General features: G+C 44.7%; 1 protein-coding gene across 2 annotated transcripts in view; it reads left to right on the plus strand.

The window, feature by feature from the left end:
- The first annotated feature begins 225 nt into the window (after positions 1–225).
- The window catches only part of LOC311146035 (uncharacterized protein), a 120,639-nt gene continuing 103,423 nt past the window's right edge, over positions 226–17,441 (plus strand). Inside the window, exons 1-2 of one of the 2 annotated variants that reach the window (XM_084182477.1) lie at positions 226–318; positions 1,712–1,800. In XM_084182477.1, coding sequence (XP_084038603.1) covers positions 1,749–1,800 — 52 coding nt within the window. In that variant the 5' untranslated portion in view covers positions 226–318; positions 1,712–1,748. The remainder of the gene's footprint in view (positions 319–1,711; positions 1,801–17,441) is intronic. The other variant, XM_084182476.1, reaches the window with a different exon arrangement.

A 17,441-nucleotide genomic window follows, 5' to 3' on the forward strand; every position in this document is an offset into this window, starting at 1 on the left:
TATATTTTTGGTTCTTCGGTTGAAGGTTATAACGAGGAGCATTGGCGATTGTGAACTTTTTTCAGGCGGTTTTAGGCAATGACTATCTATCTATATATATATATATATATATATATGAAGCTTTTAGGTCACCTTTTCGATTAATCACGCAAAAACGCTTTGCCCAATGAAAGTGCCCCCTCTTGCGACAACAGGCAGTAGTCGAGTATACCCTCCAAATACGCCACTGTTTGTGTTTGAGGAATGCGGGGTGAGCGGTACCCGCTGCTGCGAGAGCTGTATTTAGACACACCACCGCATCGGCCAGACGTGCTGTAGGTATTGTCCCGTTTTTAAAAAAAATATTATTCCTCTGGTTTTTAAACAACAGGCATTTCTCATTTAAACTATGTTTTTCACCCCAGGTAGGGTTGTGCTACCATATTCCCAGCCCGTTAGCACAGAGTTGCCGCTAGTTAGTACGTCATTTAAAATGGCGCCAAGATTGAAGTTCAGAGGGCCACCGAATCTGTCATAATGTTCCATAATAAACATAATAAATTATATTCGCACTCGCTAACGTCCTCTTTAATTGTATATGCATAGCGGTGGCATAATATTGTGGTCAAGCGATACTATACATCTCATCTTAGCCAAATTCGCTGAATGGGAACTTAGCATTAGCTAGGCTAGCTGACTTGCTAACGTTCACCTTACGTGGCTTAAAGCAGATAGCTACTAGCTAGCCAGTTAGCTTAGCTAGTTAACTAGCTACCGTGTTTACTAGTTAGGGTGTGAGCGCGACAAGCGGTCTCTGCCAAGTTGGCACGTCAGGCGATCTGTCTTTCAGTGACAAACAAACATGTTTTCTTATTTACTGTTGTTCGCATAGCTAGCTAACTAGCTGCGCATGCTTGTTTGTTTGACACGTTGTCGCAGGTCATACATGGTTGTGCTTGGTCAACATAAGGTAGTAGATTCGCAAATAATTTTTTTGTCTAATATGAGTATGTTCCTGCCTAGCTAGTTGTTTGAACATTGGGGTGGTTTATTATAGCTAAACATGTTCTAACCTTACACGGTTTAACCTGGGGCGCGTTCATCATGTGCGTTCACGACAACTGGGAACTCTCAAAATACGAGGTCAAATCATGACCGTAGTGATCTTCAGGTCGGGAAGTCGGAGCTCTAGAAAGAGGCCCAAGTTCCTAAGTTGGAATTCCGAGTTTGATGACAGTTCAAAACGATTTTTTCACATTCGGAGTTCGTCCCAGTTTTCGTGAACGTTCGGAAGTCGGAGATTTCCGAGTTCCCAGTTGTTTGGAACGCGGCATAGGTCATCATGGGCACACCTGTGTAGAACGTTCAGACACAGCCATGAGGTCATTGTTACGTAGTTAATAGTGTTTTTTGCTTGACGTCTTGGATGGGAATTAACACGTCATTAGAACAGGTGTGTTTCACTCCTCCATAGTTAGTTAGGAGGCTTGAAACTAATGTATGAAAAGTGACTAACACTTCTGTGTGATGTTACTGTTGAGGTTAATATTTTGTTTCTTCATAATTGCAAACTATTTACCATACTATTCTGTCTACTCTGTCCAACAACTCTTCATTGATCATCAGTCAGGCAGATGACAGCCATGTTTAGTGTCTGGTGACAGAGTTAGGTACATGGAGGCAAAGGAATCTGTCTGGACTGGGCAGTTGGTTATGAATCTCCTCTTTTCAGATTACACCATTACACCTTGACCTCGCCAAGACTGACCATGAAGAGAAGTCGGCATCCAAGCAGCAGCGAAGAAGACTCTGATAATGGAAGTAAGCATTCTCTCTAGTCTAGACTAATGCTGCGTTCAAAACAACTGGGAACTCAGAAGAATACAAGGTCAAATCATGACCTCAGTGATTTTCAGGTCGGAAAGTCTGAGCTCTAGAAAAAGGCTAGAGTTCCCGAGTTGGAATACCGACTTGGATGACCGTTCAAATCACATTTTCCCAGTCGGAACAATTTTTTTTCAGAGTTCCCAGTTGTTTTGAACACGGCATAACCCTAACCTCTCCCCCAGACTGACCCTGAAGGTGTCCGCATGCTTTCCAGACGAAACAGTTCGGAAGAGTCAGTGCATATACAGTGCATCCCCCTCATCAATCTACACACAATAGCCCATAATGACAAAGCGAAAACAGGTTTTTAGAAAATGTTGCGCATTTTAATACCGTAACTTACTTAGGCCTATATTTCAATACTTACAGTGCATTCGGAAAGTATTCAGACTTTTTCCACATTTTGTTACGTTACAGCATTATTCTAAAATGGATCAAATGTTTTAAAAAATCCTCATCAATCTACACACACTACCCCATAATGACAACGCAAAAACATTTATTTTGAAAAATTGCAAATGTATTAAAAATAAAACATACCTTATTTACATAAGTATTCAGACCCTTTGCTATGAGACTCAACATTTAGCTCAGGTGCCTCCTCTTTCCATTGATCATTCTTGAGATGTTTCTACAACTTGATTGGAGTCCACCTGTGGTCAATTTAATTGATTGGACATGATTTGGAAAGGCACACACCTGTCTATATAAGGTCCCACAGTTGACAGTGCATGTCAGAGCAAAAACCAAGCTATGAGGTCGAAGGAATTGTCTGAGGAGCTCTGAGACAGGATTGTGTCGAGGCACAGATCTGGGGAAGGGTACCAAAACATTTATGCAGCATTGAAGGTCCCTAAGAACACAGTGGGCTCTATCATTCTTAAATGGAAGATATTTGGAACCACCAAGACTCTTCCTAGAGCTGGCTGCCCGGCCAAACTGAGCAATCGAGGGAGAAAGGCCTTGGTCAGGGAGGTGACCAAGAACCCGATGGTCACTCTGACAGAGCTCCAGAGTTCCTCTGTGGAGATGGGAGAACCTTCCAGAAGAGACAACCATCTCTGCAGCACTCCACCAATCAGGCCTTTGTGGTAGAGTGGCCAGACGGAAGCCACTTCTCAGTAAAAGGCACATGACAGCCCACTTGGAGTTTGCCAAAAGGCACCTAAAGGACTCTCAGACCATGAGAAACAAGATTCTTTGGACTGATGAAACCAAGATTTAACTCTTTGGCCTGAATGCCAAGTGTCACGTCTGGAGGAAACCTGGCACCATCCCAACAGTGAAGCATGGTGGTGGCAGCATCATGCTGTGGGGATGTTTTTCAGCGGCAGGGAGACTAGTCAGGATTGAGGCAAACATGAACGGAGCAAAGTACAGAGAGATCCTTGATGAAAGTTTTCTCCAGAGCGCTCAGGACCTCAGACTGGGGAGAAGGTTCACCTTCCAACAGGACAACGACCTTAAGCACACAGCCAAGACAACACAGGAGTGGCTTCGGGACAAGTCTCTGAATGTCCTTGAGTGGCCCAGCCAGAGCCCGGACTTGAACCTGATCGAACATCTCTGGAGAGACCTGAAAATAGCTGTGCAGCAACGCTCCCCATCAAACCTGACAGAGCTTGAGAGGATCTGCAGAGAAAAATGGGAGAAACTCCCCAAATACAGGTGTGCCAAGCTTGTAGCGTCATACCCAAGAAGACTCGAGGCTGTAATCGCTGCCAAAGGTACTTCAACAAAGTACTGAGTAAAGGATCTGAATACTTTATTTTTATTTATTAAGGTTGCTGGTTCTAATCCCCGGGCCGACTAGGTGAAAAATCTGTCTGTGCCCTTAAGCAAGGCACTTAACCCTAAATGCTCCTGTAAGTCGCTCTGGATAAGAGCGTCTGCTAAATGACTAAAATGTAAATGTAAATGTATTTTAAATACATTTGCAAAAATGTCTAAAAACCTGTTTTTGCTTTGTCATTATGGGGTATTGTGTGTAGAATGATGAGGAAAAAAACAAATAATTTAATCCATTTTAGAATAAGGCTGGAACATAAAAATTTGGAAAAAGTCAAGGGGTCTGAATTCTTTCCGAATGCACTGTATTGTGACGCCTTTTGAGACGTTTTTGTTTGTTTTGGACTTTTTGGGGCTGTTTGGGCACATTATGGAGGCAAGCCAAAGTTCGGTGATTGGTCAACAGGATTCTTCAATAAAGTCTTGGTTGTCATTCTACGAGAGACGACTCGTTTTCATGCACATTTTTTCCATTGAGAAATACTGCACCAAACATCCGCGTCTAAGATCTCCTCGTCAAAATTAATGACATTTCTTGAGTTATATTAGATTAATTCTGACTATTTTGAGGAAGTGTACAATTGCCGATTTTGTATTAATTTATTAGTACATTTTTAAATATTTTTTTTCAAGGGACAGTCTTTTTTCTATATATATGTTTTGGCATGCTGATGCCTTAACCTCTACCCCAGACTAAACCTAACCTCTACCCCAGACTAAACCTAACCTCTACCCCAGACTAAACCTAACCTCTACCCCAGACTAAACCTAACCTCTACCCCAGACTAAACCTAACCTCTACCCCAGACTAAACCTAACCTCTACCCCAGACTAAACCTAACCTCTACCACAGACTAACCCCAGGACTTGACATTAACTTATTTTTTTTTACTTGTGAGAAAGCTCAAGTCACTTAAAAAATAAAAAGTGCTCTGTAACACCATATTTACATAATATAATGTATAGGAACCACTTTACAAAATGAAATGCATTACTATATTTCCCCATAGAGAATCAGACAAAGTAGGCTACTCTGCCTATTGGCTACTCTGCCTATTGGCTACTCTGCCTATTGGCTACTCTGCCTATTGGCTTCTTTGCATATTGGCTTCTTTGCATATTCAAGCCTGTCTCAAAGTACCCTTGGTAGCCTATAGCAATGAGGCTGATGCAACAGATAAGACCGCTTAGCTTAAAATGTTGATTACGTTTTATTTCTTCATATTATAAGCTCAGCAATGGCTGTAGGCTACATGCAAATGTTCCAAAACGCAATTAGCGGGAAACCGCATACGCAAGCGGTTTCATGTGACAGATATGTAAATATCAGTTCGAATGAGCCTAAAGCCACAGACTGGCCAAACGCGTATTTCTAAAAATGAATTCAAAGGCACTGAGCCTAAAAAGGCATTTTTCATTTGTATTTCATTCTAAGTAAGTCACATCCTATATGTTGCAATTGATAGACTATAATGATTTAATACAGCAACATGTTGTTTACGTGCTTAGCTGTAATGTTCCTGCCAGCCTAGTGGCACAATTTCCTGCCAGCCTAGTGGCACAATTTCCTGCCAGCCTAGTGGCACAATTTCTTTCTTTGTAGGTTATAGTCTTGAAATAATTGAAATAATATGCTAATAATATGCTAATAATAATAATATAGCCTAAATAATTATACCTGTCTCCTGACCTATTTAGTGTTGATATGCTGTTTCATACGACATGTAGACTATTTGAAATGATGAGCGCTTCTTACAGTCACCTTTTCATGTTTTATTAAAAATACTTTTCATTCAAATTATATGATTTGGTTTCAAAACTTAAAAACCAAATGGTAGGTTCAGGTAGTTACAAAAATAGATTGGTGTTGGTGAAATTGTCATTTTAATGGACAGAATTTGGAGCTGCATTTTTATTTATTTTTCCTGTGTGCGAGGAGCGTTTTTTAGTGGAGCAGTTGGAAAGGATGTGGAGCGCCAGAGCAGGATTTCCCTAACCGCTCACATGCTCAGTTCTGATCCAATTCTGATTGCAGTACCGTATTGGTCCGAATATAAGACGGCCTTTTTTCCCCTCGAAATAGGTCCAAAAAAGTCGGGTCGTCTTATATTCGGGGTCTAGTATTCAGAGCGCAGTTTCTCTTCTTCGGCGCTCCCTTTAAATGTCAATACACATTCGCGGGCACAGATGGCGCCAAAAATTCGTTCCGGACGGAGGGAAGAGGCGTCCTTAACAACCAGCCCGTTACCGGTGTTTAAAGATGGAAAGACAGGCTGACCATTTAGAGACAAGTGGCTCAAAAGTGGGCCAGGTCAATAAACAACAGCGGAGGAGCTATGATGCCAATTTCAAAATAATGGTTGTCAATAAGGCAGAGTCATCTAACAACTGCCAAGCTGCCAAGACATTCGGGGTCACTGAGTGTAATGTAAGAAGATGGCGAGCAGAAAAACAACGTCTAAAAGATGCTAACAGTCAGCGAAAATCCTTCCGTGGTCCTCAAAGTGGTCGTTTCATTGAGGTTGACCGGAGGGTTTTTGAATATGTCAGGGAAAAAAGAAGTGAGGGAATGCCCATTACCAGAGCTGTCATCCAGGTTAAGGCCCTGGAAATCGCCAGAGAGCTCAACATCACTGGATTTAAAGCCAGCCTCGGCTGGTGTCGTAGGATGATGCGGCGTAATGGACTGTCACTTAGACGGAGAACGAGTTTGGCCCAACGCCTGCCGTCAGACTTCGGAGAGAAGCTGCTTTCGTTTCAGCGCTTTGTTATCAACCTGAGGAAGAAGCACTCCTACCCGCTGGATCAGATCGGCAATGCTGATCAGACACCCGTTTATTTCGACATGCCAACATCGGTGACTGTCAATAGAAAGGGAGAAAAGTCTGTGTTGGTGAAATCAACGGGCAACGAGAAGAGCCGCGTCACTGTCATGTTGACATGTCTCGCTGGTGGCAGCAAACTCCCCCCGTATGTCATTCTTAAGCGTAAGACTGTGCCAAAGGACCCAATGCCAGCTGGCATTATTGTGCGCGCCCAGGAGAAGGGCTGGATGGAGTCGGGGCTTGTAGTGGATGCTATTCCCTCACAGAGCATCATCGATGGCTTTAAAAAATGTTGCATCTCAAATGCATTGGACGGCAGCGAGGACGACGTGCTTTGGGAGGAGCCGGTGGAAGCGGAGCAGCTGGGGAGCGATGACAGCGAGAGCGAACACAGCGGGGCAGAGGACGTGTGTGAGGGATAGAGAGACATCGGAGGAGAAGTTTGGCGAATTTTTGTTAAGTTTAGTTAAATGTGTGGCCTGTATTTTCTCTGTTATTTAAAAATGTTGCTTTATTATTGCTTGATATTAATTTTGAATCATACTGTACATAGTTTGCCTTTGTGTTTAATTCACTGTGTTTTTAATATTGTTATTTTAAAATAAAATGAAGTTCTTTGTTCGGCAAATCTAGTCTGCAAATCTGTTTTTCTAAATGTTTGTGTTGAAAAACGGGGGGTCGTCTTATAATCAGGGTCGTCTTATATTCGGACCAATACGGTAATTGTTTGATAATGTGATTTTGCATGAATCTTTTTTTAGTTATTTTTTATATATATTTTTTTATAACTTATCCCGGACAAGCGTTAATATCGAGCCCTACCTAACCTCTACCCCAGACTATAGGTCTTCACGGATCCAATTGTACCCGAATACCCGAGACCCGATCCGGGACCCGAGTGGGTTCGGATCTAGAATTTTAAACTAGATGGTATTTTTCCATGAAGAAAAATTGGTGGGACTTGCTTTAACTCTTTACAAGTATTTTTGTGGTAGTGGAAGACGTTTAAAATGTTTTACTTAAGCCAAGAAGTTAAATATAGTCAAAGTAAAATGTAGTTAATTAATTGGTCTAATTACTTTGATAGACTACACTATCAACCTTATTACTTTGAATTGTGGGGCAGTTAGATCACACATTTCATTACAAATAACTACACTCAGACTAGCCTACTACACTTGTATCCAGTCTCCTACTAGAATACCACAGTATATGAACCTGTAAGAATAGAGTACAGAAGACAAGGAGGCATTGAAGTTTAAAATAAATTACAAAACTTTATTTTATCCTAGCGTTTATCCCTTAATTCAACCATACATTAATTTCTTAAGAAAGTTATGACTGGATATATAAAGTACACAGGAAGACCTAATGATGGAGGGATAAAACAAGGTTCAGTTGGACTAGTTGGTATGTGGATGGTTGAAGGTGTGGATAGTGTGGGGGGGTGATTGGTAGTTGTTATTGCTGTTCTGCAGAGAAGTACACCAAGGTGTCATACACTTTGTCTGCGGTGTTGAGAAACGTGGTCAAGGTGATTAGTGTCAAAGTCACGATGTTTACTCATCTCATGCTTAGAATGTTCTCCTCCATCGTTAAAATGTGAAAGTTCTGAAAGGTTCCATGGTAGTTAATTCAACAGCGGGAAGTTGGCAGAATGAGTTGAATGGTTACTAAATCAGCAGTACCTCTTTATTGGTAGTAGATATTTCTGTTCTGATTTCACATTTGAATAGCACAGAAGTAGACAGATGTCATAGTAGGCCCTCTGTAGCTCAGTTGGTAGAGCATGGCGTTTGCAACGCCAGGGTTGTGGGTTCGATTCCCACGGGGGGCCAGTATAAAAATGTATGCACTCACTAACTGTAAGTCGCTCTGGATAAGAGCGTCTGCTAAATGACTAAAATGTAAATGTAAAATGTCATACCCTCTACCCCTTTGCCTAACTTGTTGGGAAAGTGGTCAAAATGCCAGTTTATAACATTTACATTTTAGTCATTTAGCAGACGCTCTTATCCAGAGCGACTTACAGTTAGTGAGTGCATACATACATTTTTTATTTTTCATACTGGCCCCCGTGGGAATCGAACCCACAACCCTGGTGTTGCAAACGCCATGCTCTACCAACTGAGCTACATCCCTGCCGGCCATTCCCTCCCCTACCCTGGATGACGCTGGGCCAATTGTGCGCCGCCCCATGGGTCTCCCGGTCGTGGCCGGCTGCGACAGAGCCTGGATCTCTATTGGCACAGCTAGCACTGCGATGCAGTGCCTTAGACCACTAGGCCACTGTATAAAAATGTTAGAGAAAATGTTGTTGTGGTCACTTAAACAGCTGTAACGCTTGATCGGGACCAGATCATTCTGTTATTATTTCACATTGTAATAGCAGAGAAGTAGAGGAAGTTACCCTCTAACGTTTTGTGTAAGTGTTTGGCGAAGTGGTCAAAGTAGCTGATTTGTGTCAAAAGTTTATTTTATTTTAAAACTTTTGTGAGTAATGTTTCCCTTGTTCATTTCCCATGTGTTTGTCTATTCCATTTGCTTTGGCAGTGTAAACATGTTTCACATTCCAAAAAAAGCCCATTGGAGGGAGGGAGAGTAGGAACAGAGAGACACACAGACAGACACACAGAGAGAAGGAGCAGAGAGACACACAGAGAGAAGGAACAGAGAGACACACAGAGAGACACACAGAGAGACACACAGAGAGACACACAGAGAGAAGGAACAGAGAGACACACAGAGAGACACACAGAGAGACACACAGAGAGACACACAGAGAGAAGGAACAGAGAGACACACAGAGAGAAGGAACAGAGACACACAGAGAGAAGGAGCAGAGAGACACACAGAGAGAAGGAGCAGAGAGACACACAGAGAGAAGGAACAGAGAGACACACAGAGAGAAGGAGCAGAGAGACACACAGAGAGAAGGAGCAGAGACACACAGAGAGAAGGAGCAGAGAGACACACAGAGAGAAGGAGCAGAGAGACACACAGAGAGAAGGAACAGAGAGACACACAGAGAGAAGGAACAGAGAGACACACAGAGAGAAGGAACAGAGAGACACACAGAGAGAAGGAACAGAGAGACACACAGAGAGAAGGAGCAGAGAGACACACAGAGAGAAGGAGCAGAGAGACACACAGAGAGAAGGAACAGAGAGACACACAGAGAGAAGGAGCAGAGAGGCACACAGAGAGACACACAGAGAGAAGGAACAGAGAGACACACAGAGAGACACACAGAGAGACACACAGAGAGACACACAGAGAGACACACAGAGAGAAGGAACAGAGACACACAGAGAGAAGGAGCAGAGAGACACACAGAGAGAAGGAACAGAGAGACACACAGAGAGACACACAGAGAGACACACAGAGAGACACACAGAGAGAAGGAACAGAGAGACACACAGAGAGAAGGAGCAGAGAGACACACAGAGAGAAGGAGCAGAGAGACACACAGAGAGAAGGAGCAGAGAGACACACAGAGAGAAGGAACAGAGAGACACACAGAGAGAAGGAGCAGAGAGACACACAGAGAGACACACAGAGAGAAGGAACAGAGAGACACACAGAGAGACACACAGAGAGAAGGAGCAGAGAGACACACAGAGAGAAGGAGCAGAGAGACACACAGAGAGAAGGAACAGAGAGACACACAGAGAGACACACAGAGAGACACACAGAGAGAAGGAACAGAGAGACACACAGAGAGACACACAGAGAGAAGGAACAGAGAGACACACAGAGAGAAGGAACAGAGAGACACACAGAGAGAAGGAACAGAGACACACAGAGAGAAGGAGCAGAGAGACACACAGAGAGAAGGAACAGAGAGACACACAGAGAGACACACAGAGAGACACACAGAGAGACACACAGAGAGAAGGAACAGAGAGACACACAGAGAGAAGGAACAGAGACACACAGAGAGAAGGAGCAGAGAGACACACAGAGAGAAGGAGCAGAGAGACACACAGAGAGAAGGAACAGAGAGACACACAGAGAGAAGGAGCAGAGAGACACACAGAGAGAAGGAGCAGAGACACACAGAGAGAAGGAGCAGAGAGACACACAGAGAGAAGGAGCAGAGAGACACACAGAGAGAAGGAGCAGAGAGACACACAGAGAGAAGGAACAGAGAGACACACAGAGAGAAGGAACAGAGAGACACACAGAGAGAAGGAACAGAGAGACACACAGAGAGAAGGAGCAGAGAGACACACAGAGAGAAGGAGCAGAGAGACACACAGAGAGAAGGAACAGAGAGACACACAGAGAGAAGGAGCAGAGAGACACACAGAGAGACACACAGAGAGAAGGAACAGAGAGACACACAGAGAGACACACAGAGAGAAGGAGCAGAGAGACACACAGAGAGACACACAGAGAGAAGGAACAGAGAGACACAGAGAGAGACACACAGAGAGAAGGAGCAGAGAGACACACAGAGAGACACACAGAGAGAAGGAACAGAGAGACACACAGAGAGACACACAGAGAGACACACAGAGAGACACACAGAGAGAAGGAGCAGAGAGACACACAGAGAGAAGGAACAGAGAGACACACAGAGAGACACACAGAGAGACGGAGCAGAGAGACACACAGAGAGAAGGAGCAGAGAGACACACAGAGAGAAGGAGCAGAGAGACACACAGAGAGAAGGAACAGAGAGACACACAGAGAGAAGGAACAGAGAGACACACAGAGAGAAGGAACAGAGAGACACACAGAGAGACACACAGAGAGAAGGAACAGAGAGAAGGAATAGAGAGAGAGCGAGAGAGATTTTCTGTTGATCTGGTGCTTCTGTCACCAACCAAGGAGGGCCTGCAGCAGCACCTAGATCTTCTGCAGATTCTGTCAGACCTGGGCCCTGACAGTAAATCTCAGTAAGACAAAAATAATGGTGTTCCAAAAAAGGTCCAGTTGCCAGGATCACAAATACAAATTCCATCTAGACACCGTTGCCCTAGAGAACACAAAATACGCTACATACCTCGGCCTAAAGATCAGCGCCACAGGTAACTTCCACAAAGCTGTGAACGATCTGAGAGACAAGGCAAAAAGGGCCTTCTATGCCATCAAAAGGAACATAACATTCGACAAACCAATTGAATCAGTTATAGAACCCATTGCCCTTTATGGTTGTGAGGTCTGGGGTCCGCTCACCAACCAAGAATTCACAAAATGAGACAAACACCAAATTGAGACTCTGCATGCAGAATTCTGCAAAAATATTGTCCGTGTACAACGTAAAACACCAAATAATGCATTCAAAACAGAATTAGGGCGATTTATCAAAATCCAGAAAAGAGCTGTTAAATTCTACAACCACCTAAAAGGAAGCGATTCCCAAACTTTCCATAACAAACCATCACCTCTAGACAGATGAATCTAGAGAAGAGTCCCCTAAGCAAGCTGGTCCTGGGGCTCTGTTCACAAACACAAACAGACCCCACAAAGCCTTAGGACAACAACACAATTAGACCAAACCAAATCATGAGAAAATGAAAGATAATTAACAAAAAAACAGAGCAAACTAGAATGGTATTTGGCCCTAAACAGAGAGTACACAGTGGCAGAATACCTGACCACTGTGACTGACCCACTCTTAAGGAAAGCTTTGACTATGTACAGACTCAGTGAGCATAGCCTTGCTATTGAGAAAGGCCGCCGTAGGCAGACCTGGCTCTCAAGAGAAGACAGGCTATGTGCACACTGCCCACATAATGAGGTGGAAACTGAGCTGCACTTCCTAACCTCCTCCCAAATCTATGACCATATTAGAGAGGCATATTTCCCTCAGATTACACAGACCCACAAAGAATTCGAAAAAACAAATTTTGTTAAACTCCCATATCTATTAGGTGAAATACCACAGTGTGCCATCACAGCAGCAATATTTGTGACCTGTTGCCACAAGAAAAGGGCAACCAGTGAAGAACAAACACCATTGTAAATACAACCCATATTTATGTTGATTTATTTTCCCTTTTGTACTTTAACTATTTGCACATCATTATAACACTGTATATAGACATAATGACATTTGAAAAATCTTTATTATTTTGGAACTTTTGTGAGTGTAATATTTACTGTTAATTTTTTATTTTTCACTTGCTTTGGCAATGTAAACATATGTTTCCCATGCCAATAAAGCCCTTTGAATTGAGAATCACGACACATAGACAGTCACAAAATCCAATATGGCGTCCAAAATCCAATATGGCAGCCATACTACCATATGATGGAGTTCAAATCATGTGTAAATAGGAATTTTGTAGATGAGGCATTTTTTTCTGAATTGTGATAGACTGTTTTGGTTTAAATCAATTTGATTCTGAATCCAATATGGCCAACATAATTAGACTCAAACACCTTCACCTGCATATAAATTGCCCTGGTTTATTGTGTATTGTGTTATTCTGTTTTTAAATGGTTTCCTAAGGCTCCTGGTATAACTAGCACTATGAGTGGCACTGCCATGCCTCTGTTGTGTTTGAATAGCTGAAGCAAACTAGCTTTTCAATGTGTTCATGTTTTTCACGACACAAGCACATAGTAGTGTAACCAAGTTCCAGTAAAACAACCTGTAATAATACAGTCAGTTACTCTAGCAGTGGATATGTTCAGCTCTAACATTTCCCCTCTTTTACCCACTGAAACTAGTGGACAAGGTTGATTGGACGTCTTTGAGGTGACCAGGACATGAGTGGGTCCTAACAGGGAGGAGCCAGAGTAGCCAGTAGTGGACAGGGAGGAGCCAGAGTAGCCAGTAGTGGACAGGGAGGAGCCAGAGTAGCCAGTAGTGGACAGGGAGGAGCCAGAGTAGCCAGTAGTGGACAGGGAGGAGCCAGAGTAGCCAGTAGTGGACAGGGAGGAGCCAGAGTAGCCAGTAGTGGACAGGGAGGAGCCAGAGTAGCCAGTAGTGGACAGGGAGGAGCCAGAGTAGCCAGTAGTGGACAGGGAGGAGCCAGAGTAGCCAGTAGTGGACAGGGAGGAGCCAGAGTAGCCAGTAGTGGTTGTCCTTCTGGGGCCTGACAGGGAGGAGCCGGAGTAGCCAGTAGTGGACAGGGAGGAGCCAGAGTAGCCAGTAGTGGTTGGTGTCCTTCTGGGGCCTGACCAGGTTGCACAGCTAACTGGTCATTCTGGGCAAGCTGCAGCGACAAGGGCAGTGTCCTTCCTGTATGACTGGCAGGGTATTGGGGCTGGGTGGGGATCAGTTGCCATGTCTACGACAGTTGGGTGCAGGTACTCAGCAGATGCAGCTTGCATTCCAACGAGACCCATTGACTAACTGGAATGTTATCTCAGCCTGAATGATGCTGGGGATACTCCAGTAGTGGAATGGTTGGGTGTCTGGTTATGAAGGACAGTCTGTGAAAGGACTATCACAAACAGACCTGCTCTTAGATCATTACAACGCCTAATTGACCTGTGGGTGGAGGTTTTTACATTAAATGTGGCAAAAAGTCCTGCAGGTCACGTCCTATATATTCCTTTGGGAGTCGGGTACAATGATTATTTGGCCAATATTTACTGTGGGTAGTTGGCTGTGATTAGGGTCTGGGACAGGCCCAGCAGGAGATGTGGAGAGAGACAGAACCTGTGAGGGTGACCTCAGGTGACCTAGAGGTCAGTTAGAGTGTAGCTAGGTCCTAGACTAGGACTAAGAAGCGTTGGTTGTGAGGGACGGAGAACAGCTCCACACACATTTACATCTGAAGATGGTCCCTGGACTTTGATGGACAGTGAAGGGCTTGCAGAGGAGGTGGAGCTGGTCAACCATGGTGCACAAAGAGCACTCTCTCCCAGTCAATCCCCAGCAGAGGAGGTGGAGCTGGTCAACCATGGTACACAAAGAGCACTCTCTCCCAGTCAATCCCCAGCAGAGGAGGTGGAGCTGGTCAACCATGGTACACAAAGAGCACTCTCTCCCAGTCAATCCCCAGCAGAGGAGGTGGAGCTGGTCAAGCATGGTGCACAAAGAGCACTCTCTCCCAGTCAATCCCCAGCCACCATACACAATCACATACAGCATCGTTGTTTAAGAACAGTTTCCCAGACCAATGCATGAGTCACCCCAGCATGAAAGCGCATTCTTCACATGCGAGTCCAGTTCAGGTGTCACATGGGCTGGCCCTCTATGGGTGATAGCAAAATACCCTATTTATCCAGAAGTATGTGGACACCTTTCCAATTAGTGGCTTGGGTTATTCAGACTCACCCGTTGCTGACAGGTGTATAAAATGGAGCACACAGCCATGCAGTCTCCATAGACAAACACCGGAAGAAAAATGGCCTTACTGAAGAACTCAGTGACTTTCAACGTGGCACCGTCATAGGATGCCACCTTTCCAACAAGTCAGTCAGTCAAATTTCTGCCCTGCTAGAGCTGCCCCGGTCAACTGTAAGTGCTGTTATTGTGAAGTGGAAACATCTAGGAGCAACAACGGCTCAGCCGTGAAGTGGTAGGACACACAAGCTCACAGAACGGGACCGCCGAGTGCTGAAGCGAGTAGCACAAAAATGCCTGTCCTCGGTTGCAACACTCACTACCAAGTTCCAAACTGCATCTGGAAGCAATGTCAGCACAATAACTGTTCGTCGGGAGCTTCATGAAATGTGTTTCCATGGCCGAGCAGCCGCACACAAGCCTAAGATCGCCATGCACAATGCCAAGCGTCAGCTGGAGTGGTGTAAAGCCTGCCGCCATTGGAGCAGTGGAAACGCGTTCTCTGGAGTGATGAATCACGATTCACAATCTGGCAGTCCGACGGACGAATCTGGGTTTGGCCAATGCATAGTGCCAACTGTAAAGTTTGGTGGAGGATGAATAATGGTCTGGGGCTGTTTTTCATGGTTTGTGCTAGGCCCCTTATTTCCAGTGAAGGGAAATCTTAACGCTACAGCATACAATGACATTCTAGACAATTCTGTGCTTCCAACGTTGTTGCAACAGCTTGGGGAAGGCCCTTTCCTGTTTCAGCATGACAATGCCCCTGTGCACAAAGCGAGATCCATACAGAAGTGGTTTGTCGATTGGTGTGGAAGAACTTGACTGGCCTGCACAGAGCCCTGACCTCAACCCCATCGAAGACCTTTGGATTTAATTGGAACGCTGACTGCGAGACAGTTCTAATCACTCAACATCAGTGCCGACCTCACTAATGCTCTTGTGGCTGAATGGAAGCAAGTCCCTGCAGCAATGTTCCAACATCTAGTGGAAAGCCTTCCCAGAAGAGTGGAGGCTGTTATAGCAGCAAAGAGGGGACCAACTCCATATTAATGGCCATAATTTTGGAATGAGATGTTTGACAAGCAGGTGTCCACATACTTTTGGTCAGTAGTGTAGGTACATATGAGGGAAATGCACTCCAGCACTTTCCAGACAGCATCTTTGCTGTTGAATGGCCACCTGTTGAGTGTCAGTCCAGCTCCATGGTGTCTCTGTCGCTAGTAACAGCCTGAGTGGAGGATTGATGGTGGAGTGGGTCTATCGAGGACAGTTCTGGGAGATTCATGATAGCATTGACATTGGACGGCAGGTAGCTTAGTGGGTAAGAACGTTGTGCCAGTAACCGAAAGGTCGCTGGTTCTAATCCCCGAGCCAACTAGGTGAAAAATCTGTCGATGTGCCCTTGAGCAAGGCACTTAACCCTAATTGCTCCTGTAAGTCGCTCTGGATAAGAGCGTCTGCTAAATGACAAAAAAAAAAAAAAAAAAAAAAAAATGGAGTTGTGTTGGCTCAATGTGGTGAACACCTGCCTTATGAGTTTGTCATCATGTGAGGTTGCATCTTCCCCATCCACCATAATGTCACCAAGTCAACTCCAGGGCAGACAGCCAAGATTGTAGAAATGATTGTCTGGAAAAAGCAATGTGCCAGACCTACCCAAACAGCAGAAGAGTGCACCAGAACATCCCAATGACATCACACATGCATTGAGCCAGCAGAAGGGTGATGTTGGATTCAGGCAGCTGTATTGGACTAGCCATGAATCAAAGCTCACTGCTAAATAATGAGGGAACTTAAGAGCCCAATCCTGGAGGCAGTTATACCCCAGTTAGAGGATGTCCAGGGATCTCTCTCCTTTCATTGGCGCCTCCCAGTTGGTAAACTGTAATTTGTAGAGCTAGGGAGAGGATGTCCAGGGATCTCTCTCCTTTCATTGGCGCCTCCCAGTTGGTGAACTGTAAGTTGTAGAGCTAGGGAGAGGATGTCCAGGGATCTCTCTCCTTTCATTGGAGCCTCCCAGTTGGTAAACTGTAAGTTGTAGAGCTAGGGAGAGGATGTCCAGGGATCTCTCTCCTTTCATTGGCGCCTCCCAGTTGGTAAACTGTAAGTTGTAGAGCTAGGGAGAGGATGTCCAGGGATCTCTCTCCTTTCATTGGCGCCTCCCAGTTGGTAAACTGTAAGTTGTAGAGCTAGGGAGAGGATGTCCAGGGATCTCTCTCCTTTCATTGGAGCCTCCCAGTTGGTAAACTGTAAGTTGTAGAGCTAGGGAGAGGATGTCCAGGGATCTCTCTCCTTTCATTGGAGCCTCCCAGTTGGTAAACTGTAAGTTGTAGAGCTAGGGAGAGGATGTCCAGGGATCTCTCTCCTTTCATTGGAGCCTCCCAGTTGGTAAACTGTAAGTTGTAGAGCTAGGGAGAGGATGTCCAGGGATCTCTCTCCTTTCATTGGAGCCTCCCAGTTGGTAAACTGTAAGTTGTAGAGCTAGGGAGAGGATGTCCAGGGATCTCTCTCCTTTCATTGGAGCCTCCCAGTTGGTAAACTGTAAGTTGTAGAGCTAGGGAGAGGATGTCCAGGGATCTCTCTCCTTTCATTGGAGCCTCCCAGTTGGTAAACTGTAAGTTGTAGAGCTAGGGAGAGGATGTCCAGGGATCTTTCTCCTTTCATTGGAGCCTCCCAGTTGGTATACTGTAAGTTGTAGAGCTAGGGAG

The sequence above is a fragment of the Coregonus lavaretus genome (genome assembly GCF_964263955.1).
Source record: "Coregonus lavaretus genome assembly, chromosome: 18".
In the NCBI taxonomy this organism is placed as follows: domain Eukaryota; kingdom Metazoa; phylum Chordata; class Actinopteri; order Salmoniformes; family Salmonidae; genus Coregonus; species Coregonus lavaretus.